This window comes from Podarcis melisellensis (assembly GCF_964234715.1).
Source record: "Podarcis melisellensis genome assembly, chromosome: 2".
NCBI classification, from domain to species: domain Eukaryota; kingdom Metazoa; phylum Chordata; class Lepidosauria; order Squamata; family Lacertidae; genus Podarcis; species Podarcis melisellensis.
Genome location: NC_138529.1, coordinates 111,002,526 through 111,030,467, shown reverse-complemented (window position 1 = coordinate 111,030,467; position 27,942 = coordinate 111,002,526). Strand labels below are relative to the sequence as shown.

Below are 27,942 nucleotides of genomic sequence, written 5' to 3'. Positions count from 1 at the left end.
TGAGTTCCAGGACAAAGGCCCCAGAAGAGGATATATAGTCAGTTGGAGAGAGGTTTGGAAGAGAGATTGTTACTGTTTTGTAGCAGCATTAGCACAATGGCAATTGCTCCAAGCACATTAAAACTTGGTTAGATTTACATCTGCCCTCATCCACGTTTAAAAAGACATATCCAATGAAAATACTTAGGCTAGAATAAATCACAGAACTTAGCTTTGCAAATAAGTGGAGATTTTACTCACAGAGTTTGGTAGTTATAGCAAACAAGCCGACATCCATTAGTAGTAAAAGTAAAGAATAAAAAGAGTTCCAAACAACATAAAAAGAAAGAACTTGGTTTCCTTAAAAAATAATCATGTAGAAGATGCAGTCAGTGAAAATCTATTTTAGAGAGATTCATTTATTTGCAGGATCAGTTGAGCTGGGAGCCATGCTGCAGCTCCAGTGTTTTTTCCAGGAAAGGCCGAGGGAGAGACAGATGGATACTTTCTCAAAAGACAATGCTCTTGTACTGAGGGGAGTAGCTTCTGAGGCTAGGGCTTTATAGGGCCGGGTGGGCAGGGATTGGCCATTGGGATCAGCTGACCAAGTAAGCACTCAGACATGCTGCTAATGCAAGCTAGATGATGCTCTCGATGCACAAATTTTAGTCTGCTAAACTTGCTGTGGTAACAGAGATGGGGGAAGGAAGGCAGCCACTGGAATCTGACTGTTGGGATTTCCAGGAGAAGAAACCAGAATCCTGGCACCTTGCAAGCAGAACCCAACAGTTTGGGGAGGTGAACAGAGTGAGAACCTAGTAATTTCCAGGTTTTGGAAGGAACGCAGCACAAAGTAACAGCCCCTAACCCTGTAATTTCTACACTGAGGTAGAATATGGTTAACTGAGTTCATCCCTCCCTCTCCTGAAATGGTTTCTGGTTGTCCTCAGAGATGGAACTCACCACGAAAGCTGTCTGCTGACCTGAATTGTGCAAAACAACAACAAACCTATGGTTACGTTAAACATATTCAATAAACAGACAAGACGTAACCGGCTGTACTTTTGAATAAAGTACTGTTCATTGTATCAAATTGTAGATTTCAACAGCTACTACTATGCTATAAGATCCACTGTCCTGTGATATCATACATGAGCTTGTACTACTAATGAGAGGGACGCAGGTGGTGCTGTGGGTTAAACCACTAAGCCTAGGACTTGCCAATCAGAAGGTCGGCGGTTCGAATCCCCGTGACGGGGTGAGCTCCCGTTGCTCGGTCCCTGCTCCTGCCAACCTAGCAGTTAGAAAGCACGTCAAAGTGCAAGTAGATAAATAGGTACCGCTCCAGCGGAAAGGTAAACGGCGTTTCTGTGCGCTGCTCTGGTTCGCCAGAAGCGGCTTAGTCATGCTGGCCACATGACCCGGAAGCTGTACGCCAGCTCCCTCAGCCAGTAAAGCGAGATGAGCGCCGCAACCCCAGAGTCGGTCACGAGTGGACCTAATGGTCAGGGGTCCCTTTACCTTTACCTTTACTACTGATGAAGCCCAGGACAGCGAAACAAGGCTAATATTCCGGAAATCCTTGTCTTAGACACTGTGAAAGGATTCTGTGGAACTGTAACTACCTTTCATGTGGATTGTTGGACTTTATGAACAGACAGGTGGAATAGACACTTTCACATATATGGACCTTATGCATGAACTGATTAGAGAATGAACTGATCCCCTGGGTCTTCCGCTTTTTTCATTGAACTTTATGAGCTACTTCTGTTGAAATCTACAATTAGATACAACGAACAGTCTACCTTATTTATTCAAAAGTATAGCCGGTTACGTCTTGTGTGTTTATTGACCTGAAATGTGCAGCTTGAAAAAAAAATAATAATAACAACTATTGCCATGAAGGTTCCTCTTTCTCTTGACACTCTGTCCTCTCGATATAGATATCCAGCTATGACACTTTCCCTCGGTACGGCATCGTCACCTTTGCCACCCACAGCAAAGAGGTTTTGAGTACGACCAACCCAAAGAGCAATGATGCCTCCTGGGTGATTGAGCAGCTGGAGGCCCTGAAATATAATGGTAAGCTGCATTCCTGACCTCTGCTAGGGAGGTGGTTAGGGGGCTGGGCAGGAGAATTGGGGGGGGGTGTTGTGCACCGTTGGAAGGTTTACTGTACCTTTGGGGGACAAATAGCTGCCTGGAGGGGGAATATTTGGCAAGTGAATTTAGCAAATGGCTCCAGACTGCTTCAACGTCCCACAACTGCTTTTCTATCAACATAGAAGCAGCCTGTTTGACTGAATTTTGGCTCGGTTCACATTTAAAGGTAAACCTGTTTGGTTTGCGCTTCCCAGAAACACACACAAACCAAGGCCAGTGTGGTGAGCCAGTGTGGTGTAGTGGTTAAGAGCGATAGACTCGTAATCTGGGGAACCGGGTTCGCTTCCCCGCTCCTCCACATGCAGCTGCTGGGTGACCTTGGGCCAGTCACACTTCTTTGAAGTCTCTCAGCCCCACTCACCTCACAGAGCGTTTGTTGTGGGGGAGGAAGGGAAAGGAGAATGTTAGCCGCTTTGAGACTCCTTCGGGTAGTGATAAAGTGGGATATCAAATCCAAACTCTTCTTCTCTAAGGCACAGCCGCCCTTAGAAATTCATACTTCTCTAGGATAGCTCAGTTGGTAGAGCATAAGGTAAAGTGACCCCTGTTCATTAGTTCCAGTCGTGACCGACTCTGGGGTTGTGGCGCTCACCTCGCTTTATTGGCTGAGGGAGCCAGCGTACAGCTTCCGGGTCATGTGGCCAGCATGACTAAGCCGCTTCTGGCAAACCAGAGCAGCGCACGGAAACACTGTTTACCTTCCCACCGGAGTGGTACCTATTTATCTACTTGTACCTTGACGTGCTTTTTAACTGCTAGGTTGGCAGGAGCAGGGACCGAGCAGCGGGAGCTCACCCCGTCGTGGGGATTCGAACCGCTGACCTTCTGATCGGCAAGTCCTAGGCTCTGTGGTTTGACCCACAGCGCCACCCGTGTCCCTACAGCATAAGACTCTTATGCATAAGACTCAGAGTTGTGGGTTTGAGTCCTACATAGGAGAAGGATTCCTGCATTGCATGGGCTAGACGACCCTTGTGGTCCTTTCCAACTCTACAATTCTATGAATAATCTCTGAATTTTGCAGTGCAGTTCTCTGGCCAAGTAGTGTACAATAGTGCATTTGCTAGGGCCAGTTTTGCGTATAAATGCATCTTTCTTCGTGAAAACAATGTACGGCAATGCATTATACTGGGGGGAACTGCTTGGCAAAGAGAAAGTATGCATTTTTAGGGGATTTTCCATGAAGTGATGTGGAACTGAAGCCTGGAAAAATGAGAAACCCAAATTGGCACATTTGCCCATCGCTAATTGTAGAGGCCTGTTTTTTTTTTCCCCTACAAGGAAGCCCCTGAGGCCTACTGAGGCTTTCCTCAGCTGTCCACCTAGTGCAAGGGTCTGCAACCCGTGGCTCCGGAGCCGCATGTGGCTCTTTTACACCTTTGCCGCGGCTCCGGGGTGGATACTAGTGAGGGAGGAGGCGCATTGTGCGCCCCGACACTCCCCACTGTGGCGGGCGCTGTACTGGCTGTGACGTCGCATGGGGGCAGTGCATGCATTAGTCACGCACCATCCCGACGTCACCTTCCCGCCCACCCACTACATTGTACATGTACGCTGGTCACTGCATTGAAGGGGAGTGAAGAACACACACACACACAAAAGGTAATTTGTTAATTTAACATTTATTTCTATGAGGAGGAGTAATTCTGAGGGGTCAAACAAAGAAATAATAAAAAAGTGACAAAAAGTTATTTTTATAATGACGAGTTTTGCGGCTCCCAGTTTTTTTTTCCTTCGGAAACGGGTCCAAGTGGCTCTTTTTGTCTTAAAGGTTGCAGACCCCTGACCTAGTGGGTTGTTTGCCATGAGCTGAATCCTTCTTCTTCTTCCTGCAGAACACAAGCTAAAGCCTGGAACCAACATTTACAAAGGTCTGGATGCTGTCTATAAGATGATGATCAACCAGCAAGAGGACCAACTGAGGGAAGGGTTGGATCCTGCTCCTATTGCCACCACCACCCGCCATGTTATCCTCCTCTTGACTGACGGTGAGACCGTAAGGAAGGGGGAATGTTAGCTGCATCGCCACCTTTCCTCCTCCTTTTAAAAAGAATTATTAGAACATTGATTTCAGAAATTGCTTTGTTTATTTTGAATTTCTGTCCCATCCCACCACACTGGAGAGGCAGTGTGGTGTAGTGGTTAAGAGCGGTGGACTCGTAATCTGGGGAACCGGGTTCGCTTCCCTGCTCCTCCACATGCAGCTGCTGGGTGACCTTGGGCCAGTCACCCTTCTCTGAAGTCTCTCAGCCCCACTCACCTCACAGAGTGTTTGTTGTGGGGGAGGAAGGGAAAGGAGAATGTGAGCCGCTTTGAGACTCCTTCGGGTAGTGATAAAGCAGGATATCAAATCCAAACTCTTCTCCTTCATCCTTCCTCCCAAAGAAGCCCAGTTCCCAGCAAACACATACATGATAAAATGTCTTTTAAAAACAGTTCCGGTACAGGTGCAAGCTGGGAAATACCTCTACTTAAAAGGCTTGCTGCCTTTCCTTCTTCTTTTTACCCATAATGGGTCCACAAAAATTGGCTCTGAGCATGTGTGCTATTCTATTCCTAGGTGACTGCAACATGATTGGATGGCAAGGGGGTGGGGGTGGGGCTTACCCCCAAATCCTGTCTTTGAGAAAATCTCTCTATCCAGGGACCAATGTTTTTGGCCTGTTTTTAAAGGACCTAAGGGTAAGGTGTCCCCGAGACGGTTGGCCAAGACTCCCTTCAAAACGGTTCTAAACAAGTAATAAAATGTGTTGGAAATATAAAACAAAAGACGGTGAATTTTTTCACATGTGGTGGACATGTGAAAAAATGAAAAAATATTGGGACATGATATATAACGAAATGAAAAAACTATTTAAATACACTTTCCCAAAGAAACCAGAAGCATTTTTGCTAGGGATAACAGGGGATGAATTAAAAAAGGAAGATTACAAACTATTCATGCACGCAACGACCGCCGCTAGAATCTTAGTGGCTCAGAAATGAAAATCCCAAGAAATCCCAACTTTAATGGAGTGGCAGACAAAAATGTTTGAATACATAGAATTGGCGAAATTGACTTATAAGATCCGGAACCAAAAAGAAGCAAAGTTTGAAAAGGATTGGAGTAAATTTGTTGAATATATACGGAGTAATTGTAAGAATTTAAAAACTGTAGCAGGATTAGTGTAAATCTTGTGATGTGGATGGAGTGTAAATAAGAAACTGTAAGAAATGATTTGAGACATGAAAACCGTTGAAGGGATGGAAGGAAGGCTGGGCGCAATAAGGCACAGGGTAAATAAGAAGACATACAAATTTTTGAATGTATTTGTTGTATTTGTTGTTGTTACAAAAAAGCAATTAAAAGTATTGGGGGGGGGGGACGAACGGTTCCAAACAATGGCATTTAGCAGAACTTCCAGCTTAACAGGGACCCTATTCTTCCTAGTACCAGATGCTGGGGGGGGGGGCACAAACAAAAGGGGAGGGGTGTTGTCTTCCAGACCTGCTTGTGGGCTTCCTAGGGGCCTGCCGGAAACACAAGACTGTTGAAAGTGGAGTTTTGTTTGATCCAACAGGGCTCCCTTAATTATGGCCTTGTAGTCTTTCCCTCCAAAAGCTGGAGGGCATTCCAGTACCATCTCTTCTACGCTCACCAAATTCTCTCCCTTTCCCCTCATCCCAGGAGACTACAACATGGGAGGGACCCCTGTTCCTGTCATTGGGAGAATCAAGGAGTTCCTCAATATTCCTGGCCAGCCCGCTCGTAATGACTTCTTGGGTAAGACACGTCACATAACAATGATTCATGTTGGGCTTTGGGGGGGCGGATGGGGCAGGGGGGTGATTGGAAAGGGCAGCAATGACCTAGACCACCATTAGAGAATGGTTTCATAGAATTCCAGAGTTGCGTGGCGAGTTCCCGCCTCCCCCCAGTGGAAATAAATAATAATAATAATAATAATAATAATTATTATTATTATTATTTATTTATACCCCGCCCATCTGGCTGGGCCTCCCCAGCCACTCTGGGCGGCTTCCATAGAAACCAAAAATACAGTAAAATATCACACGTTAAAAACTTCCCTGAACAGGGCTGCCTTAAGATGTCTTCTGAATGTCAGGTAGTTGTTTATCGCTTTGACATCTGCTGGAAGGGTGTTCCACAGGGCGGGCGCCACTACCGAGAAGGCCCTCTGCCTGGTTTCCTGTAGCTTTGCTTCTCGCAATGAGGGAACCGCCAGAAGGCCCTCGGCGCTGGACCTCAGCGTCTGGGCAGAATGATGGGGGTGGAGACGCTCCTTCAGGTATACTGGACCGAGGCCGTTTAGGGCTTTAAAGGTCAGCCCCAACACTTTGAATTGTGCTCGGAAATGTACTGGGAGCCAATGTAGGTCTTTCAAGACCGGTGTTATATGGTCTCGGCGGCCGCCCCCCAGTCACCAGTTTAGCTGCCGCATAAAGATACATGACACAATTATTTAGGTTAATGGGCAAAAAATGGCCACAACTTTATTGGTTACAGGTAATGAGCGGTATTGGCTTAGGCATTGATCCTAACCGACTATCCGGATTCAGCCTGCCTGCTTGAAGTCCGGGAAGGGTTAACCACCAGTAGGGGGAGTCCTGCTGATGCACATCAACTAGGAGCTCCCCTGGGGTCACCACTCGGGGGCGTGCCTTAGGCCCTCACCTCCATAGGCTTCAGACAGGGCCACGCCCCCCGGAATCCTTTATCGGGCTACCCTTCAATATGCGGGGGAGGTGATGGCACTTCCTCCTCTTTCATCTATATAACAATACCCTTACCATTGCCTAACTGCCAAAGCAAAAGAAGTTGTGACAATTTGCTACGAGGTAGGCGAAAAACCATCAAGGGACGCGGGTGGCACTGTGGGTTAAACCACAGAACCTAGGACTTGCCAATCAGAAGGTCGGCAGTTCAAATCCCCGGACGGGGTGAGATCCCATTGCTCGGTCCCTGCTCCTGCCAACCTAGCAGTTCAAAAGCACGTCAAAGTGCAAGTAGATAAATAGGTACCACTCTGGTGGGAAGGGGTCCCTTTACCTTTACCTAGGCGAAAAACCAAGTGGCTGGAGCCAATTTGCCAAGTGGAAAAAAATCCTACCAGGCCCCTTAACAGTGACCAACCGAGGTCCATAGCAATATCGGAAAGAAAAACCTAACGGGCGGGAGGATGGGAAACCAGAGCAGCTGAAACAGCCAAAAGAGGGAGATCCCCACTAAATAGTGCAGGCCACGCCCCTAGGCCAGCCGATTGGCTGGCCAGGGGATGACGCGGCCAGGGATTCCCCCAATTGTGTGGAAGCTGAGAGCCAGCCCCCCGCGCACGTGGAGGGGGCGTGAAGCCCGCAACCCCACCCCTCCAGCTCGGAAGTGGCTTTGTCCAACCTTGTCCAACCCCTTGCAATGCAGGAATCTTTTGCCCAATGTGGGGCTGAAACCCACGACCCAGAGATTAATAAGAGTCTCATGCTCTACCGGCTGAGCCACTGATGGCTACTTTTCATCTTGACTCATTTTACCTTCCAAATCTACAATTCCCGATATTTCATTCATGCTATGATATATCTTGCCTGTACATTAGCTTTGGTCATTCCCACTACTATCATTTAAGGTGATTATTATTATTTTTTTCGTCAAGCAAATGTTTAGCCACCAATTGTGGGTTGCAGGCTGCATTTACCCTGCATACCATATAAAACAATATAACTGTGCAATACAATGAAACTGTGTGTGCATGTACACACACACACACAGAGAGAGAGAGAGAGAGAGAGAGAGAGAGAGAGAGAGAGAGAGAGAGCATTACAGTTGGCATAAATCAATTCAGGGTGTACACCATCACAAAGAGGACAAGGCTGAAGAACACTGGTCTATGAATCCATGGAGCGACAGTGTTTGGCGAGACGTTATTCTTGGAACTTTGAAGTGTCAGGCATAGCCCTATTGGCTTTAGCCCAAACGTAGCAGAGTTTTCCTGCACAGCGAAGAAGCTAGTTGCGGCAGTAATGACTAGTCAGCTAGACTCAGAATAACTATTTACAGGATTTATTAAAAAGGAGAAAATAAAACCAGCAGAGTTTCTGCATACAAATAAAAGCAAAATAAATCCTCTCTTTCTCTCTCTCTCAAAACCATACACAGCACTTCCACTCCTAACACACCTCACATCAAACTGAGCTAGCAATCCCTAGTTAAGAGTTGAATGCTGGTCGTTAACCAATCAGAGTAAGCAGTTTCTAGGTCAAGCTGACCTGGGCTTTCTGCCAAGAGCAAATTGACACGGCCTTGAGTTAATTGTGTGAAGCCAGAATCTGTAAGTTTCCATGAGAATCAATTAACAGAAACTGAACACCCCCTCACAGATTCTGCTGGACAATTAACATCAAATAACACCTATGTAGGAGATTATTTTCCCAGCAAACCTAAACCCTTGCACATTTGCTTGTTCTTTATCTTTGCCAATGGTTTAGTTAATACATCAGGATGTTCAAATTCAGGACTCTCATCTGTATGAAGTGTTTTTATGAAACCTGGATCCATAGGCACCACTGCCCCTTTGCAATCCTGCATTCTGTATGTAGTCAGTAGTTGTTTAATTTTGTTCTGCTGACTAATTAGGCAGCTGCCATCTTGGGCCCAGCACACTTCCAACCCTAGATATGTCCTAACCGGGCCTAAGTCTTTCACTTTGAACTTACTGGACAATTGCTTGGCAAACCTTTTAGTTTGTTTATCTGTTTTGCAAGCATACAATACATCATCTACATAAATCAGACCAAACTCTTGATCACTGCCTGTACCACGTACATAAACACAATTGTCAGCTGTACTCTGCTTGAAACCAAATGACACTAAGGCCTCATGGAAGCATTTGTTCCAAGATCTTGCAGCCTGTTTGAGACCATATAGAGCTTTGTTTAATTTCAACACTCTATTGGAACCTGTCTCATAACCAGGCGGTTCGGCTAGATACAAGTCTTCTGATATTGATGCATGTAAATATGCAGTCTGGATATCAAAATGGTTTAACAGGAGTTTTCTCTTTGCTCCAAGCGTTAGAATCAGCCTTACACTGTCCCCCTTAGCAGTAGGGGAAAAAGTCTCGTCATAATCTTTTCCAGGCCTCTGAGAGTATCCTTGAGCCACTAAACGAGCTTTGTATTTGTACTTTCCTGTCACCAGAGGTTTAAGTTTGTACACCCACCTGCAGCCTACAATCTTTGCCCCCTCAGGCGCTGCTACTGGTGTAAAGACCTTGTGCTCATTCAGAGAGGACATCTCTTCCTCCATTGCCTGTTTCCAGCGCTCTGCCTCCTCTTTTGGTAACTTTAACACCTCCTGAAAACTCTTGGGTTCTGCAATCACACTAAAAACATTTGCAGTATCAGGAGAAAAACGCACCGGAGGCACTCCTTTGTTTTGTCTTTTAGATCTTCTGGGAGAAAATTTTTCTTCTGACCCACTTTCCTCCTCAGAACTACGACCTCTCTTTTGTTGCTTAGCAACTGGTCTCTGGCTAATTCCACTTTCTTGAGAGCTCTTATCTGAACTTTCCTCCCCCTCAGACTCTGATTCTCTATGTTTACCTTCAGAGTCATGAAGCTCCTGGGAAGGTTCAAACCAAACCTCAGTATTGGCATGTAGTCTCTCCCAGCCACTATGTTCACAAAAACTGGCATTCCTGGAGATCACAATGCCATTTGTCCCTTCAGCAAAGCGGAAACCTTTTCCAAGCTCCTGGTAACCCACAAACACTAACTGTTTGGTCTTAGGATCTCCCTTCTTTCTCATTTGTTTTGGAATTAATACCCAGGCTTTTGATCCAAACACATGCAAATGGTTAATTTTGGGTTTTTTCTGAAACAATTTAAAGTACGGAGTTGTACCTATTGTTTGATGAAAGAGCCTATTTTGGAGATAACACGCGGTGAGCATGCTCTCCCCCCAATAAGACATGGGCAAATCAGCATCATCAAGCATGGCAAACATCATATCCTGTAAAGATCTGTTTTTTCGCTCTGCAACGCCATTCTCCTCTGGGGAAAAAGCGTTTGTTTTTCTATGCCCAATGCCACGCTTCTGTAACCAATCTCTAAAGGCATTTGACATAAATTCGCCACCTCTGTCCGTCTGAATCCTTCTGAGTTTAATGGACAGAAATCTTTCCACAGATGCCACCCAGCCTTTAAACTTAGTGAACACGTCACCCTTATTCTTCATGGGAAAAACCCAAGAGTAACGTGTGGCGTCATCCACAATTGTTAGTGAAAAACGCGATCCACCCCTGCTTACAGCAAATGGACCAATTACGTCCATGTGAACCAGCTGTAGCGGTGACTCACTAACTCTGTCACTTCTGGGGTAAGAGACTCTGTGGGTTTTAACCTTTTTACAAACATTACAATCAAGGTACTTGTTACAACTCTTTAAATTACCCCCATCAGCCAATTCAGACATTTTTAGTACACTTTTCCAGCAAGCATGCCCCATTTTCCTATGCAATAAGTGCACACAGTTGTCATGTATAGCTTTGTTATTCACTGCAGGCTGAGATTTACTGACTACTGCTGCAACTTGAGATCCTGCTTTAAGCCAAAACAAGCCTCCCTCTGATTTAGCAGTGCCTAAAATCTCACCAGCCTTCTTAATAATGCAACTGCCTCCTTCAAAATACACTTTAAACCCAGCTTTTAGCAAACAATCTACAGACATCAGATTGCTCCTTAATGAAGGCACACAAAGTACATTTTGCAGACATTCACGAAGACAAGGAACAAAAACTGCACCCCCTGAAATCACTTCGGAAGTACTTCCGTCTGCTAGAGCCACCTGGCTGCGCTGTGCTGAGTTCTTGGAAACAAACAATTCATCTGAATTTATGATGTGCCGAGAAGCTCCCGAATCGACCACCCAGACAGCTTGTTTCTCATCAGCAATCTTGACCTCGGCGGTCACCAGCTGAGCTGACTGTTTTCGTTTGAAGAATTTCTTTTTCCGCTGCTGCTGCTGCTGATCTCGTCTCTGCTCCTGCACCGGCCACTGAGACTTGACCAACTCCGGACATTGTTGTTTTAGATGCCCTGAAGACCCACATCGGAAACAACGCCTAACAGCAAACGCTGACTCATCACCGGTACGCTGCTTTTGCTTCACCTCTGGCACGGCATGAGAACTCCTTCCAAACCGCCTGCCTGTAGAAGCCTCTGCAGCAAATGACCTTTCTTGCCTCTTCTGCCATTCTTCAATCAAACACCCAGTAACGTAACTGACTGATAAATCATGCTCCTGTATGCCTTCTAGAGACAAAACTAAATTATCCCAGCTTTCCGGGAGAGAACTCAAAATAATAGCCACCCTCTCCTGCTGGTCTAACGCACAGTCTCTTTCCTGTAGCGCAGTAAACTTTAACTGTAAACTGTGTAGGTGTTCCTGCATTGTAACCCCAGGCTGTAACATTGCCTTGTACAATGCCTTGCGAATGAACAGCTTGGAAACCGCTGTCTCACGCACATGGAGTTCTTTAAGTGCTTGCCACACACCTCTAGCTGTCTTGATTCCCCTCACATACGGCAACTGGGAATCTTCCAGCCCCAAGACAATTGTGGCCCTTGCTCTTTGGTCTTTATCAAGGTCTTCATCATCAGGCTTCGCAGGAAACTTACTCACCACTTGCCAGAGACGATCCCTCTGCAGCACTGCCTGCATGCGTTCCGACCACAGCAAGTAATTGGAGTCATTCAGACGCTCAAAAGCCATCTGAACTGGTTGTGAGGCCATCTTGAGAGCGATGTCCCTGGAACCTGGAACCAGCTACTCACGACCACCGAGAGAGAAAACAGGAACCACAGCACCCAGCACTCACACGCTGCAGCTGTTGTCCTTCTGTCCGCTGCGTCACCAGCTCACCACGGTCAGGAACCAGCCAGGAACAACAACTTCTGGAACTACTGGAACCAACGCCGTTGATGCTGACACCACCGCAACTCAGGCTGGCAGCACAATACCCATAACCTCTTGGAACTTTGAAGGGTCAGGCATAGCCCTATTGGCTTTAGCCCAAACGTAGCAGAGTTTTCCTGCACAGCGAAGAAGCTAGTTGCGGCAGTAATGACTAGTCAGCTAGACTCAGAATAACTATTTACAGGATTTATTAAAAAGGAGAAAATAAAACCAGCAGAGTTTCTGCATACAAATAAAAGCAAAATAAATCCTCTCTTTCTCTCTCTCTCAAAACCATACACAGCACTTCCACTCCTAACACACCTCACATCAAACTGAGCTAGCAATCCCTAGTTAAGAGTTGAATGCTGGTCGTTAACCAATCAGAGTAAGCAGTTTCTAGGTCAAGCTGACCTGGGCTTTCTGCCAAGAGCAAATTGACACGGCCTTGAGTTAATTGTGTGAAGCCAGAATCTGTAAGTTTCCATGAGAATCAATTAACAGAAACTGAACAGTTATCTCTTTGACTTGTTACCATGTGTCCTTGGCTGCATATGCTGGTTTTCACATGCACAGGAGGAACAAATACTTTGCATCTGTAGTTCAGGGTCACAGTCCGCTAGGGGATGAATTTATACTTTTGCAAGGGAATCATAAGTCGTACTACGAAAAGGGCATAGAATCAAAGAGGCTCCCTTATTTCAGAGGTACTTCTTCCATGAACTACTGTGGCACAGGAAGGTCTTTTGCCCTGTCACATACTGGTGCTTTTTCTTTTCTTTTCCTTTCCTCATGTGGGAGACTTAGAAATTCTTGACTCACCCTTGCCTTCCACCCCCACTTGTGCCTAGACGTTTACATCTTTGGTATCGGGTCCATGGTCGCCATAGAGAATGTGAACGCCTTGGCGTCTCAGAAGCCCGGCGAAAGACACGTCTTCAAGCTCAAAGACTACGATGAAGTACGGGATGCCTTTGAAGAAATGATTGGTAAGGCGAACCTCCATTTCAGGGATTTCGGCACTCCCCCGACTTGTCCTTCAACATTTCCTTTCCCAGAAATATCTGACTCTCAGCCTCCTCTCCATTCCTCATCCTTGGTATCTATGACACAGCAAAGATAAGTTCCTCAAAGGCCAACTCAAATGCCCATTTTCCACATCATTGCAGAGGATTCTGGGAAATGTTTGAGAGCAGCTACACGACACTGGCCACTCCTACGGGTCTTAGTGCTACTCAGCTTGAACAGAAAGTACCATAATAGCCAGTAGCTTGAGTGGATTAGAATCATACGTGAAAAATATTAGCCATGATGGCTACGTGGAACTAGGGAACTGGGCCTTCCAGAGAAGGACCTGGCTGGCTGTTGTAGAAAGCAGCATGTCAGGCCCTTGGCCTCATCCAGTACTTCTTGTGCCCTTTAGCAGCCCCTCAACACTGGCTCAATGTATAACCAGGAAACTGGTGCTCTCAGCTGCCTCCTCCTGTCAGTCCCCACTGTTTCCTTTCCCAGAAGAACCCAGGAGTCCTGACCCTTTTGCCTCCTTCTCAACCCACGAGGCCCCTCTCTCCTGGGGAGCCGAAGGTGACATCCCTTTCTCTTTTCAGATGAGAGTCAGGTTCTGTCCATGTGTGGCTTGGCCAAGGAGCACACGCAAGCGAGGGACCAAGAGAAGAATCCCTGGCACGTCACAATCAGCATCCGGGTGAGAGCAGAACAAACGAGGAGACAAGGGTTTTCTGCAGTAGCAATCTGATGGAGATCTGGTTCTTTAGTGGCGGTCTGATGGATATCTGGTTTGGGTTCATGGCTTCTGGAGCCTCTGAGTAGACAGAGAAGGTTCGACCCAAGCATAGTGCCAGCTGGGGCATCCCGTGGCACCCCCATCACTAAGGAGGGTTCTTGTGAAACTTGCTGGGTGGAAGTATGGTGTGGTTGCTTAGCAACCACAGGGCCTGCTTTCTAGCCACCTCCTGCACAGCACCTCTTTGTCCAAATCTACATACAGCAGACCCTCCAAGTGCCCCTATTTTCCAGGGACAGTCCCAGATTTAGACGCCGTCCTGATATCCGATTTGATCCTCGAATGTCCCACTTTTCCTTAGGCCGTTCCTATTTTTGTTAGAGAAATGTTGGAGGGTATGTTAGGATGTCCCTATTTTCATTGGAGAAATGTTGGAGAGAATGGAATAGGATGTCCCTATTTCCATTGGAGAAATGATGGAGCGTATAGAATAAAAAGGTAAAGGATCCCTGACAGTTAACTCCAGTCGCGAACAACTCTGGGGTTGCGGCGCTCATCTCGCTTTACTGGCTGAGGGAGCTGACGTTTGTCCGCAGACAGTTTTTCCGGGTCATATGCCCAGCATGACTAAGGCGCTTCTGACAAAACCAGAGCAGCACACAGAAACACTGTTTACCTTCCCGCCGGAGCGGTACCTATTTATCTACTTGCACTTTGACATGCTTTCAAACTGCTAGGTTGGCAGGAGCTGGGACCAAGCAACGGGAGCTCACCCCGTCATGGTGATTCAAACTGCCGACCTTCTGATCGGCTCAGTGGTTTAGACCACAGCGCCACCCGCATCCCTCACAGCACCACCTATAGAATAGGATGTCCCGATTTTTATCCGAGAAGTGATGGAGTCCCTATTTTCATCAGAGAAATGTTGGAGGGGATTCATACAGTATTATGCAGAATGAGGTAATAGGAAGAGATGGTGAAGGAAGGTGAGGACAGGTGACCCCACCTAGGCCTGAAGTCACTCCCCCCCAAAAAAGCAGGCTCAAAGCTTCTCAAAGCTTTTCAAAATCATTTTCTCAGCAGCTAAGCATCTGCTCATTTGCTCTGCTGTTGCAAGGCAAAACCGTTACTTTTTATCTGTACAAGAAGGCTTCAAAAAGCTAATGAATAGGCTCTGTTCAAAGCAGGCCTGAGAAACGAATCTTATCTCATTCGGTTGGACATGCTGAACCACTCTTACTCACCTTTCCTGGGAAAGGTGCCAAGAGTCCACAATAGTCCCAAGACAGATTTCTGTTCATGCTCAGAGGAACCCATGGGGCAGGACTCTGGAAGAAGGAGGAAAGAAGGGGAGGGAACTGGAAAGGCGTATATAAACTCTGTGCACATGACTGTGAACCGGTGCATGCTTTTCGTGAACTATCATACCTGCTCCTTTTACCAGTTCATGGATGGTAGAAATAAAAGCCTTTTCTCCGAAACTATTCCTTGAGTTTCTGTTGACTCCCACTTCCCTTTCCCGGGCGCAATATTTTTCCCACCCGAGGGCAAAGCCTCATAAGGCTACAATGGTAGGATTCTGGACTGTACCACTTCAGACAGAACAGGGGTGACCTAACCACGAGGAAACAACATACAGTGGTGCCTCGCAAGACAAAATTAATCCGTTCCGCGAGTTTCTTCGCCTTGCGTTTTTTTCGTCTTGCGAAGCACGGCTATTAGTGGCTTAGCGGCTTTAAGAAAAAGGAAACAAACTCATAAGAACTCGCAAGACGTTTCGTCTTGCGAAGCAAGCCCATAGGGAAATTCGTCTTGCGGAACGACTCAAAAAACAGAAAACTCTTTCGTCTTGCGCGTTTTTCGTCTTGCGAGGCATTCGTCTTGCGGGGCACCACTGTAATATCCAAGCCCTAGCCTTGTACAAGATACAGTGTGGTGGTGGGCACCAGGATTCATTTTCACCCCAGGTGGACATATAGAGCTCACGCTATCCAACAAGCCAAGTTTAGGAATGCCACATATTTTCCATGGGGCTGGTCCTCTGTTCCTTCAACTGCTGACAGAAATTCAATAGCTATAGTTTCCCCATCCCTGACTCTCTGTGATAGCGATAAGGTCCACCTGTTGAATTTCGGCCTTCTGCTTTTTCTTGGCTGGACTTGTGTGGCTTTAAAGGCAGAGGTGATGGCCTTCTTGACCTTGTCTACGGTTGCAATCCTATGCACCCTACCAGAAAATATAAGCTCCATGGAACCCAGTGGGAGTTCCTTCCACATAAACATGCATAGGATTGTGCCATGGGTTGTCTGGGTGTTGCTCTTTATTATTATTATTATTTTATTTGCTCAACACACAACAAAAAAGGACAAAATGAACCATAGTGAAAGTACCATCAGCCGCACCTTACATAGAGAGTTAATGTAAGTTTCATAATCAATGAACTGTAATGGTCTCTTCTTTATAAACCCGACTTCCTATCTACTCCATAAATCAAATTACCATTATTTAATGCCCATACATGTTATTACTGCCATCTCACATCACGTTCAAAATATGTTAAAACGAACGATATTGCTGGAGTTATTCAAATGCCGCTACGGTTTCTAGGTCAGTATTATTAATTTTCAAATATATTTTAAATACTTCCCATTTTGAAATGAAATCTTTCCTTGGTTTGTTCTTTAATTTTTCAGATAAACTATCTAATTCAGCATAATTCAGCATTTTATGGACCTACTCTTGTCTTGAGGGAACTTTTCCACTTTTCCACATTGTAGCTATAAGAACCCTCGCTGCCACTGTTGCGTAGAGAAAAATATCATATTTTTTTTAGGAAAACCCTTGTCAATAATACCCAGTAAATATGCCTCTGTCTTAATGTTAAAGGAGTTTCTTAACATCTTTTCGAGTTCTAAATGGATATCTTCCCAGAACGTTTTGATTTTATTGCATTGCCACCATACATGATAGAAGGATCCGTCTGGGTGTTGTTCTTACCTGCCTGTTCTGCTTTCCTCTTTCAAATCAAAGCGCGCTGGAAGGGGATTTGAACACTGCAAAGGAGCCCTTGTCTCTGAGTATTACGTCTTGACAGCGGCCCACTGCTTCACCATAGTTGACAGAGCTGAGGAGATCCAAGTCACGTTAGGTAAGCCAAATTCTCCCAAGCTGGGAAGGACCAGAGTTCCCAGAGAGGGTGTGTGTGTGAGAGGGAAAATGTAGAATAGTGGGTAGACATGGCAGACGACACAGCGATTTCTCCAAAGCAGCTCTTTATTTTGTAAGCTGGAACAGAAAACTGAACAGCAAACAGCTCAGCTGGCCTGCTTTTATAGGCAGCCAGCTATCAAACATTGTAGCAACAACAACCCAGGGTTTCCCGCCTAAAATAACTGCCGTGGACCTGAGTGAAAACTATCTACAGACCTGAGTGAAAACTATCTACAGTATCCCCCTGCTGGCCCAGGGGGAACTTCACTACATAACAGAAAACGTGTTGTGGTTTCCTCTTGTGCCTTTTTAACAGGAACCGGGTGAGCAGAAATCAGAGGGCATGTTTTTGATCACTGAAATATACTCAGAGTCGAGAGTGGATTTCATGCTCTTTATTCAGCTCATAGTGGTGAGGAGGAATGAATGTCCCCTCAAAGTATCTGCTTTATATACATTATTTACACAATGGGCTGCACGTGATTGGCTAATTCCGGAATTCTCCTGTAGGCCAATCAGGTTGTGGATTCACTTCCATCTGGAGCCGGATTGGGTAGCTCCTGCAGACCAGTCATACTGCTGCATTGTTCTAGGACCAATCAAACTGCTGCATTCTGAATCCTATTGTTCTAGGACCAATCAGACTGCTGCATTTTGGATCCTATTCAACTCAGTACATAACAATCACCTGGTGACAAGCACTGCAGGCAGCAGGGTTTACTGGAAATCTGCATTTAATTCTCACCTTCTCCGTCTAGGTGAGAATCAGCGCTTTGAAGTGGCTGCAGTCCGATCGCACCCATTGTACCAGATTGGGAAGCTAAAAGATCGTGGAATCCCTGAATTCTATGATTATGATGTCGCCCTGGTGAAACTCGCCAAAAAAGTCACACCCTCTGTTTCTGCAAGGTGAGGTGGAGACAGAGAAAATGTCGGTTTTCCATTGGGTCTCCGATTAAAAGGGAGACTCACACCCGTGCCTGAGCGAAATATCTGTGTTCTAGGCCCAAGCAAGAAACAATAAGCAGCAAATAAGCAAGGTTCAGGTGCAGTTTTACAAAACACAAGGGATAGGAGATTGTGGTGTCGCATCTTGAAAATGTGTGGTTTTTAAATATTTAAAAGCAAGCTACTGGTCCTTAATAATAAGTAAATGATAGTAAGTTGTGGTCAGGCTGGATACTGACACCTTTCATGGGTTAGAGACATTTACATCTGATGCTGTGGGCTCTAGTCTGCAAAATCTGCTCCACTTCCCAGTGGGGAGGAGTTCCAGTGGACCTGGCCAGCCAATCTGTTGGCCAGTGGGCGTGGCCGGGGCCGTTTAAACTGAGGAGCGAGCCAGAGGACTTCCTCTTTGGCTCGCTTCCTCAATCCCCCGCCCTCCCTCCCTATTTTGCAGGTTAGGCTATGACCTTGCTATGACTTCGGTTGGTCTCCTTGGTTGTCCGAGGGGCCTGGTAGGAATTTTCCCACTTGGCAAATTGGCACTGGCCACTTGGTTTTCGCCTACCTCGTAGCAATCGTCACAACTTTGTTAGGGTTGCGGTTAGGCATTGTTTGACCTTGTGTGGGGGAGGGGAGGTGTGGCCATTACCTGCCCCTCCATGCTTAAGGATATTCCGTTAAAGGAATCCAGGGGTGTTGATCTTCTCCGAAGCCCGGCTGGGGGGTAAGGCCTTGACACAACCCCGACGGGAACACCAGGGGGAGCTGGAGGGCTCCCCCTACCGGTGGCTTACCCTTACTGGACAATGGGCAGGAGTCAGATATAGTCAGGTCCAATCAATGCCTAAGCCAATACAGTGGTGCTCCGCAAGACGAATGCCTTGCAAGACGAAAAACCTGCTAGACGAAAGGGTTTTCCGTTTTTCGATGCGCTTCACAAGGCGAATTTCCCTATGGGCTTGCTTCGCAAGACAAAAACGTCTTGCGAGTCTTGCGATTTTTTTCGCTTTCCCCCCCACTTTTTCTAAGCCGCTAAGCCGCTAATAGCCTTTTAGCCGCTAAGCCGCTAAGCCTTTAATAGCTGCTAAACCGCTAATAGCGCTAATCCGCTAATCCGCTAATAGGGTTGCTTCACAAGACGAAAAAACCGCTAGACGAAGAGACTCGCGGAAGGATTACTTTCGTCTTGCGAGGTACCACTGTACCGCTCACTTTCTGTAATTCAATAAAGTTGTGGCCAAAATTTGCCCAATAACATAAACCTAATATCTGTGTCCTTGTGTGAGTTATTTTCAACGAGGGGGTGGCTGCGGGGTCTCGACACGCAACTTGGGCCATAATAATTTTCTCGTTGTTAAGCTTCTGCAGCCTTCCTTGCTGTTGTTATTTTGTAGTGAGGGAAATGCACTCTGCACCACCTCAGGAACACTTTTGTCTATTTGCACCTTATGGCTGATCCCCGACATTACCTGCCGATGTCCTATCAACTCTCTGAGGTCTGAGCTCTGGTGCAAATTTAATCCTTGGTTGTGAAGTGAGGTATGTCCCATGACAGGCAGGCATTTGGTTTTAGGGAAGAGGCGAGGCGGTAACCAAAGGCAAACAATAGGGGGCTTTTACACTGCCGGAGCAAACTGCAAACAATCCTGATGAGGAGGAAAGTTCTAGGTCCTTCTCCAGGGCCGGTGCGGGTGCTCTGCTAACTTCTCTCTGGTGATTCCTCCCCACAGGCCAATCTGCCTCCCCTGTACGGCTGGGACCACCCGGGCTATGAGGAAGCCGCACCCACAGACCACCTGCAGGGATCATGGTAAGAAGAGCAGGTCTGTTTGTGTGAATGGCCAACCTACTGCAGAGGTGCCACAGAGGTAGTACAAGCAGCAGACTTTGTGGCATGCCTAGCAAAGAGGGCGTGAGCTGGCTTATTATTATTATTATTATTTTCTGTCTCATCCTTGATTTGCCTGGAGTTGTGGCAGACTTGCCCCAAAGGCTGGCCACCCATGATCCTGACCCGTGCCGGGTACTCTCTTTTTTCCCTTTCCCCCACCCACCCACCCCCAGTTTCTAGCCTTCCCAGTATACCTCATGTTAAGAGGAGACCCACTGGATCAAGCCCCCGGGCCCATCTTTTCCCCTTTCAACAGCAGGACCCAACCTCTCTGTGCTCTTTTCTTTCCCCCAGAGGAATTGCTCCTGACCATTGGGAACATCCCGTCGTTTTTTGTGACCGACTGTAAACACGAGGACGAACAGGCCAAGGGGCTGTCTCGCAGGACAGTGAAAATCAGGAACAGTGAAAAGGTGAGAGGGGAGAATTGCGCCAGGATACCCCTTTTTGACCCAGGGACCACTAGCAATATTCAGGCGTCTTATAAAAAATATGCGAACGCAAGTGATGACTCTCATTAATCCTCAGGAAAGAGGTAGCCAATGTTGTCCTCTCCAGACCTTATTGGAGTCCCAACTCCCATCGGCTGGCATAATGGTCGGATGGTTGGAGTTGTGGTCCGCCAACATCAGGAAGCTACCAGATTGGCCATGCCTGCTGTAAGACTCTCCACTTCTGCCTTGTGGAATTGTCTCCCTGGAGAGACTCATTGCTGCTTGCCTGTTTTATCTCAACAGGCTTCCTCTGGTTGCAAATTTTAATCGCTGCTGGTTTGCTACGCTTTGTTATTTTAGCCTTGAGTAGGGATGTTTTTCTGGGACGCAGGTGGCGCTGTGGGTTAAACCACAGAGCCTAGGACTTGCCGATCAGAAGGTTGGTGGTTCGAATCCCCGCGACAGGGTGAGCTCCCGTTGCTCGGTCCCTGATCCTGCCAACCTAGCAGTTCATGGACCTGCTCCTGCCAAACTAGTCCATGCAATGCAGGAATCCTTGTCCAATGTAGGACTCAAACCCACAACTCTGAGTCTTATGCATAAGAGTATTAGGCTCTAGGGACGCAGGTGGCGCTGTGGGTTAAACCACAGAGCCTAGGACTTGCCGATAAGAAGGTTGGTGGTTCGAATCACCGCGACGGGGTGAGCTCCCGTTCCTTGGTCCCGGCTCCTGCCAACCTAGCAGTTCGAAAGCACGTCAAAGTGCAAGTAGATAAATAGGTACCGCTCCAGCGGGAAGGTAAACGGCGTTTCCGTGCGCTGCTCTGGTTTGCCAGAAGCAGCTTAATCATGCTGGCCACATGACCCGGAAGCTGTACACTGGCTCCCTTGGCCAATAAAGCGAGATGAGTGCCGCAACCCCAGAGTCGTCCGTGACTGGACATAATGGTCAGGAGTCCCTTTACCTTTACGGATGTTTTTGTTGATATTTTTGCTGGGCAAAAAAAGCAGCGCTGAGCTAGAGCATTTTAAAGCACAGACCCGTGCCTCGAGACACAAAAAGGATTAATGGACTATGCTGAACTGGATAAGATGACAGGAAGGATTTGAAACCGGAGGGAACAGAGATTCTCAGAAGACTGGAGTAAATATGTGAACTATTTGAAAAGCAACTGTAATCAACAGATTACGCTAGTAGGATTGCAATACGTTTTGTAAGGAGGAATATGTGAAATATTGCAGGGAAAATTTAGGAATAGAAATTATTATTTAAGGATTAGTAAAAAGTAATAGTGAAATTAATGAAATGCAGATTAAGTGATAAAATTGAAAAATCTTCTGATGTAGTTGATGGAAGACCAAAATATTGTATAACACAAGAATATATGTTATATGATCTTTGGAAATTTAATTTTTTTTAAAAAAAAAAGACACACAAAAAGGAGGCCTGGATGAGCCCTAAGCACCAGTGAGCAGAATTTAATTTTGCTTTCCCTCCAATGTGCTGGTTGCCTTTGGCCTCAATAAAATAATATTATGGAGAAACATAATGTAATCGGACTGTTGGTGGGGGGAAAGAAGCATAGTGAGAGCTGGGTGCTAGAGATAATTTGGTGTCCGGAGTCCTTGATGTCTCCTCTAGGTTGCTTCACTTTGTCCCCACTTCCATGTGCTTAGAAAGAAGGGCCCGAGTGTTTTCCCCTTGCTCTGCTCCTTTGAGGGAAAACCTGCCCTTTAGAAGAGTTTGGATTTGATATCCTGCTTTATCACTACCTGAAGGAGTCTCAAAGCAGCTCACATTCTCCTTTCCCTTCCTCCCCCACAACAAACACTCTGTGAGGTGAGTGGGGCTGAGAGACTTCACAGAAGTGTGACTGGCCCAAGGTCACCCAGCAGCTGCAGGTGGAGGAGCGGGGAATCGAACCCGGTTCCCCAGATTACGAGTCCACCGCTCTTAACCACTACACCACACTGGGAAAACTCAAGTTGCCATTTGCTCTGGTTGAGCGCTAAAGAGCAGTTTCCTCCAATGGAAATCCGCAGGACCAGAGGAAATGTGGGAAAGCCCTTGGAATTTTAGCACCTAATAGAAAAAGCATCTGGTTTTTTTAAAAATAAAAGTTATATTAAACAATTTCAAGGGAGCAGAAAAGACTTTTAATATATGTGACGACAGGTGCACGGATGTTGTAAGCCTAGGGATGGAAAGAAGAATGGCTAATTAAATTGTTGGATTATGCCAAAATGGCAAAACCGACTGGAAAGCTCAGGAACTAGGAAGACCAAAACTTTAATGAGGAATGAGAAAAACTTTAAATTTACCTTGAAGACCACTGTAAGCAGTTGAAAACACTAGCAAGACTGCAATAACACTTGTAGATGTAACGAGAACTATGGACGTCATGGAGTTATTGAAAAAAGATGCAGTAGAAATAATAAGTAATAATAAACTTTCACTTATACCCTCCCCTTCCCGGTTCAGAAAACCGGGCTCAGAGCGGCTAACAACAAATTTAAAACACTTAATTGTAAAAGCAGCATAAAATACAGTATAAAAACATGAATAACGATAAAATTCAAACTTCAGGAATCAATTTGGGGAAAATGCATCTAATAAGCATTAGATAATCACCAGGGCTAGCTGGTTGAAATCTACTTGGGCCAGCGAGGAGGCCAGGGGAGAATTACCTGTGGGGTATCAGAGCGGGTAATCTTCATAAAAGGGGAGGGGGAGGGAAGAGAAGGGAAATAAAAGATCAGGCTGAATTCAAATTAAAGGCCAGGCGGAATAGCTCTGTCTTACAGGCCCGACGGAAGGAGGTTAAATCCTGAAGGGCCCTAGTCTCATGGGACAGAGCATTCCATCAGGTCGGAGCCATCACTGAAAAGGCCCTGACCCTGGTAGAGGATAGTCTGACTTCCTTAGGGCCCAGGACCTCTAAACTATGGTTATTCATGGACCTTAAGGTCCTCTGCGGGGCATACCAGGAGAGGCGGTCCCGTAAATACGAGGTAGAAAAGGTTTAACAGCAGAATGCATGGAGGGGAAGGTGGGAAGTCCAGAGATTTGGAGGAATCTTATAACTGTGGATGTGTTGTGGTATTATTTTCATTTTAAATTTGTAAAACCAAATAATGTGGATAAGCCCTACTAGCAAGTAAACCCACCTTTCCTCCTCTCCCCCCAGAAAACTGGTTGTGAAGCAGACGCCAAGAAAGCTTCCCAGTACGTAAACGTCACGGACGTCTCCCAGGTGGTGACTGAACGCTTCTTATGCACAGGGGGCGCTGACCCTGAAGTGGACCCCAACACTTGCAAAGGTGAGGAACAGGCCCTCCTCCTAGGACACCCCAGGAACCACAGCCAGGGCTGCCTGTGCGGACTTGCTTCGAGTTTCACACTAAGGCTGCCTTCGCAGAAAAGCGTGAATCGCTTTTAGGGGGACAGTTCAGGACTTGAACGTGCTTGCTTCTTTCCCCAGAGAATAAAGTCCAGTAAGGATACCCCTCTAGTTGTCTGGGCTCTGCTGCTTCTTGCAGAAGTCTTCTTCTTTGGCGATCACTCGTAGTCGAGTAAGATTGTCTTCCATAAACACGGTTTTAACAATGAGTCCGTAAGTGACTGGATCCACACGTCCTTCCACAGTGGGGACATTGGTTTCCGGGTGGGAGCTGATCACGGTGTGGATTTGCCAAGCGTGTCTTCTTCTTAGCACGTTTCTCCCTTGCGTCCTGAGTTCGAGTGTCTCCAAAGCCCATGACCCCTTTGGTAAAGGCTGCTCTCCAACTGGAGTGCTCGCAGGCCAGTGTTTCACGGTTGTCAGTGTTTATACTACATTTTTAAAGATTTGCCTTGAGAGAGTCTTTGAACCTCTTTTGTTGACCACCAGCGTGACACTTTCCATTTTTAAGTTTGGAATAGAGTAGTTACTTTGGAAGATGATAATCAGGCATCCACAGTCCAGTCCAGCGAAGTTGATGTTGAAGAATCATTGCTTCTACACTGGTGATCTTTGCTTCTTCCAGTACACTAGCATTAGTTCACCTGTCTTGCCAGGCGATGTGTAAATCTTTTCATAGACACCGTTGGTGGTCTTGCGGAAGCAGATAGCTGCCCATGTATGTTTTGGGAGAAGCTGCCCCATTGCCCACGTTGAAGTAAGACCACATATCTAAAGCGGCGTGACATCATTTAACACATTGGTGGCTTCTCCGGAACCCAAAGGGGGCTGAGAGTTGCAAGGAATCCTGTGTTCTCCTCAGAGCGCTAAAATTCTCAGTGGTTTAAGTCAATCCTTTTTCCCAGTCACCTAGTGTGGCTGGGGTAACCCAGTCAGATGAGCAGCATATAAATAATAAATTATTATACTGTGGTAATAATAATAATAATAAATATCATTAATAATAATAATAGGGACGCGGGTGGCGCTGTGGGTAAAACCTCAGCGCCTAGGACTTGCCGATCGCATGGTCGGCGGTTCAAATCCCCACGGCGGGGTGCGCTCCCGTCGTTCGGTCCCAGCGCCTGCCAACCTAGCAGTTCGAAAGCACCCCCGGGTGCAAGTAGATAAATAGGGACCGCTTACCAGCGGGAAGGTAAACGGCGTTCCGTGTGCTGCGCTGGCTCGCCAGTTGCAGCTTGTCACGCTGGCCACGTGACCCGGAAGTGTCTGCGGACAGCGCTGGCTCCCGGCCTATAGAGTGAGATGAGCGCACAACCCTAGAGTCTGGCAAGACTGGCCCGTACAGGCAGGGGTACCTTTACCTAATAATAATAATAATAATAATTTATTATTTATTATTTATACCCCGCCCATCTGGCTGGGCTTCCCCAGCCACTCTGGCCGGCTTCCAAAAGAATATTAAAATACTGTGGTACCTCAGGTTAAGAACGTAATTTGTTCTGGAGGTCCGTTCTTAACCTGAAACTGTTCTTAACCTGAAGCACCACTTTAGCTAATGGGGCCTCCTGCTGCTGCCGCACGATTTCTGTTCCCACCCTGAAGCAAAGTTCTTAACCTGAGGTACTATTTCTGGGTTAGCGGAGTCTGTAACCTGAAGCGTCTGGAACCTGAGGTACCACTGTATTATTATTCCCAGGGGACTCTGGGAATTGTAGCTCTGGGAGGGGAGTAGAGGGTCTCCTTAACTATAGTCCCCTCATTGAGTAGAACTGGAACTCTGGTACTTGTATATAGCTTCAGACTTGAACATCACACACCCTCTGATAATTCCCTTTCCTTTTGCTTCCAGGCGACTCTGGTGGTCCCCTCATCATTCCTAAAAGGCAACGTTATATCCAGGTAAGCGTGGACTCCAACTGGCACCGGGCTTCTCCGCTGGACCCCAAGCCATGCCACCGGTTCCAAATGACTTGCCAGTTCCTGGTGTTCTTTATAGGCAGGGTTTTGTGTTCCCCAATTCTACAGCTGCACCACACAAATGTGGCATGAAAAGTAATCGCAGAAAAGTAATTGCAAGGCTTGGTTCTCTTTGATAGCAAACCCTGAAGGTCAAAGCAAGCTGCACATTCAGCTGTTTCACTTTATCCCATTACTATCCATCCCTTTCTCCCAATGGAACCCGTAGACGGCAAAGCGATACAGCAGTTAAAAGGCCTAAAAACAATTCCAATACAGATACAAGGCAGCAAAGATCTGTGCTGAAAAGACAAGAGACAGCTCCTGTCTAATACCGTACTGGCCCAGATATAAGTCACACTGTTTTCCCCAAATTCTGACTGTGAAAAGTTAAAGTGCGGCTTATATTTGTGGATATTTTGCCCCTCCCATTGCAAGAATCTCATGATGTTTTCAGAAAGCAGGGGGTGGAATCTGCTCATTGCTTCTTCCATTTCTGCCCGACTCTGTGGGAGTCTGAGTGTTAGAGATAAGATGACGGCATAACGATCTAACACTCACGCAGTCCAGAAGCTTCCTTTAGCCTTAGTTTATAGTTTAGTTTAGTTTGCAGTAGCTGTAAAAGAATAAAGAAGTTAAGCTGTCATTCGTGTAATTCTGTGCTCTGCTGACTTTGGCGCTGACTTTGGTGCTCACAGCTCAAAGTTGTGAGTCCGTTGCACTTAGACCTGCTCTCCCACAGTGGAAGGTCTCTGGAAGTGCCATCCCAGCTCACCTGGCCCAGTCGGGGCAGAAGAGGTTGAGCCCAGTCGTTGGCACCGGCTCAAAGGCAAAGCTGACAATATCCGCAACATTACAAAAAGCCCAATATTGCTGCTGAAACAGACATACAGTGAACCCCACTCCCTCGCAGGGGTGGCGCGTGGGCGGCCGCTGGTGCTGCCACTTCACGCTGCCTGCTGTGCTCCTCCATTGTCATGGGGGGGTCCCGCCCGCTGCCGAGAGCGGCGGGACGGTGAGTGCCGCCGGGGGCTGCCACAGCAGCGCTGCCACGCAATCCTCCTCTGCCTGCTTCACCACTGTTAATGGAGTGGGGGGCACCCGCCTGGCGCAGTGTGAGGCGAGCTATGCGCCCCCCATAGAATGTCTCTTCTTGCCCAGCCACTGTTTGGGGGGGTGCCTGCCTGGGGGGGGACACAGCGGGTTGCGGTGGCAGGTATTGTGTTTTTTTCTCCCCCCCCCTTAAATTTTAAAGATTCGGCTTATATTCAGGCCAATACAGTGGTACCTCAGGTTAAGAACTTAATTCGTTCTGGAGGTCCGTTCTTAACCTGAAACCTGAGGTACCACATTAGCTAATGGGGCCTCTGGCTGCCGCCGCACGACTTCTGTTCTCATCCTGAGGTAAATTTCTTAACCCGAGGTACTTTTTCTCGGTTAGCGGAGTCTGTAACCTGAAGCGTTTGTAACCCGAGGTACCACTGTGCGGTATGCCTGGTAGTCTCACTCCAGCCTCTTCTTTTTTCCCCCCTGCAGGTGGGCGTGATCAGCTGGGGCGTGGTTGACGTTTGTAGAAACAGGAAACTGCCTATCTGCGAAACTGGCCGTAATCGCCATGAGATGTCCCCTGCCTATGCCAGGGATTTTCACATCAACCTCTTCAAGGTCTTGCCTTGGCTCAAAGAAGAGCTCCGGGACGAAGGACTGGATTTCCTGTAGACTCTTCTCCCCAATTCCCACCCCCTCTTCCACCTCACACCTGGGGTGGTTTGTGTAAATAGAATGCGTATCTTGAAATCCTGTAAAGTGAATGCAGTTTTAACAATTGTATATTAAATTCCATTATACAAAGAAAAAGGATAAATAGCTCTCTTCTGTGATACTGGTGTCTTTCGGATAGCTGTGAGTATTTCACCCCAGTTACGAGTTTATATCCGATTAGACTTCAGCAATCTCACAATCCCAAGCCTCCCCCTTTCTCAAATAAGTTTTTAAATCAAACAAAGAGATGAAATTGAAGACATCAAAACATGTTGTTTTTCAAAAAAAGAGACACCAATGTGCCACAGGAACTCTTCCCTCATACCAAACCACCGATAGCGTCTATCCTACATAAATCTGCCTAATAATCTTTGAGCATCATCTAAGATGCGGCCATCACAATTGTTCTCTTACTACAGCTTGCCTTCCTGATTCCGTGGCCAGGTGCATTATAGAATAAGTCTTTCCGCCACGGGCTCAGCTGCATTTTGAGGTACAGACTT

At 46.7% G+C, this 27,942-nt stretch overlaps 1 protein-coding gene and 1 long non-coding RNA gene across 3 annotated transcripts in view; one reads left to right on the top strand and one right to left on the bottom strand.

Moving 5' to 3' along the window:
- Positions 1-27,942, bottom strand: part of LOC309365315 — a 141,392-nt gene that overhangs the window by 90,838 nt on the left and 22,612 nt on the right. The window lies entirely within an intron of this gene.
- The window catches only part of CFB (complement factor B), a 44,379-nt gene that overhangs the window by 11,037 nt on the left and 5,400 nt on the right, over positions 1-27,942 (top strand). Inside the window, exons 7-18 of one of the 2 annotated variants that reach the window (XM_081901772.1) lie at positions 1,923-2,061; positions 3,978-4,130; positions 5,810-5,905; positions 12,943-13,080; positions 13,699-13,796; positions 16,866-16,983; positions 17,804-17,954; positions 19,724-19,803; positions 20,179-20,297; positions 23,507-23,639; positions 25,572-25,621; positions 27,215-27,535. In XM_081901772.1, the coding sequence (XP_081757898.1) occupies positions 1,923-2,061; positions 3,978-4,130; positions 5,810-5,905; positions 12,943-13,080; positions 13,699-13,796; positions 16,866-16,983; positions 17,804-17,954; positions 19,724-19,803; positions 20,179-20,297; positions 23,507-23,639; positions 25,572-25,621; positions 27,215-27,397 (1,458 nt within the window). In that variant the 3' untranslated portion in view covers positions 27,398-27,535. Of the gene's footprint in view, positions 1-1,922; positions 2,062-3,977; positions 4,131-5,809; positions 5,906-12,942; positions 13,081-13,698; positions 13,797-16,865; positions 16,984-17,803; positions 17,955-19,723; positions 19,825-20,178; positions 20,298-23,506; positions 23,640-25,571; positions 25,622-27,214; positions 27,536-27,942 lie in introns of those variants that run through there. The other variant, XM_081901773.1, reaches the window with a different exon arrangement.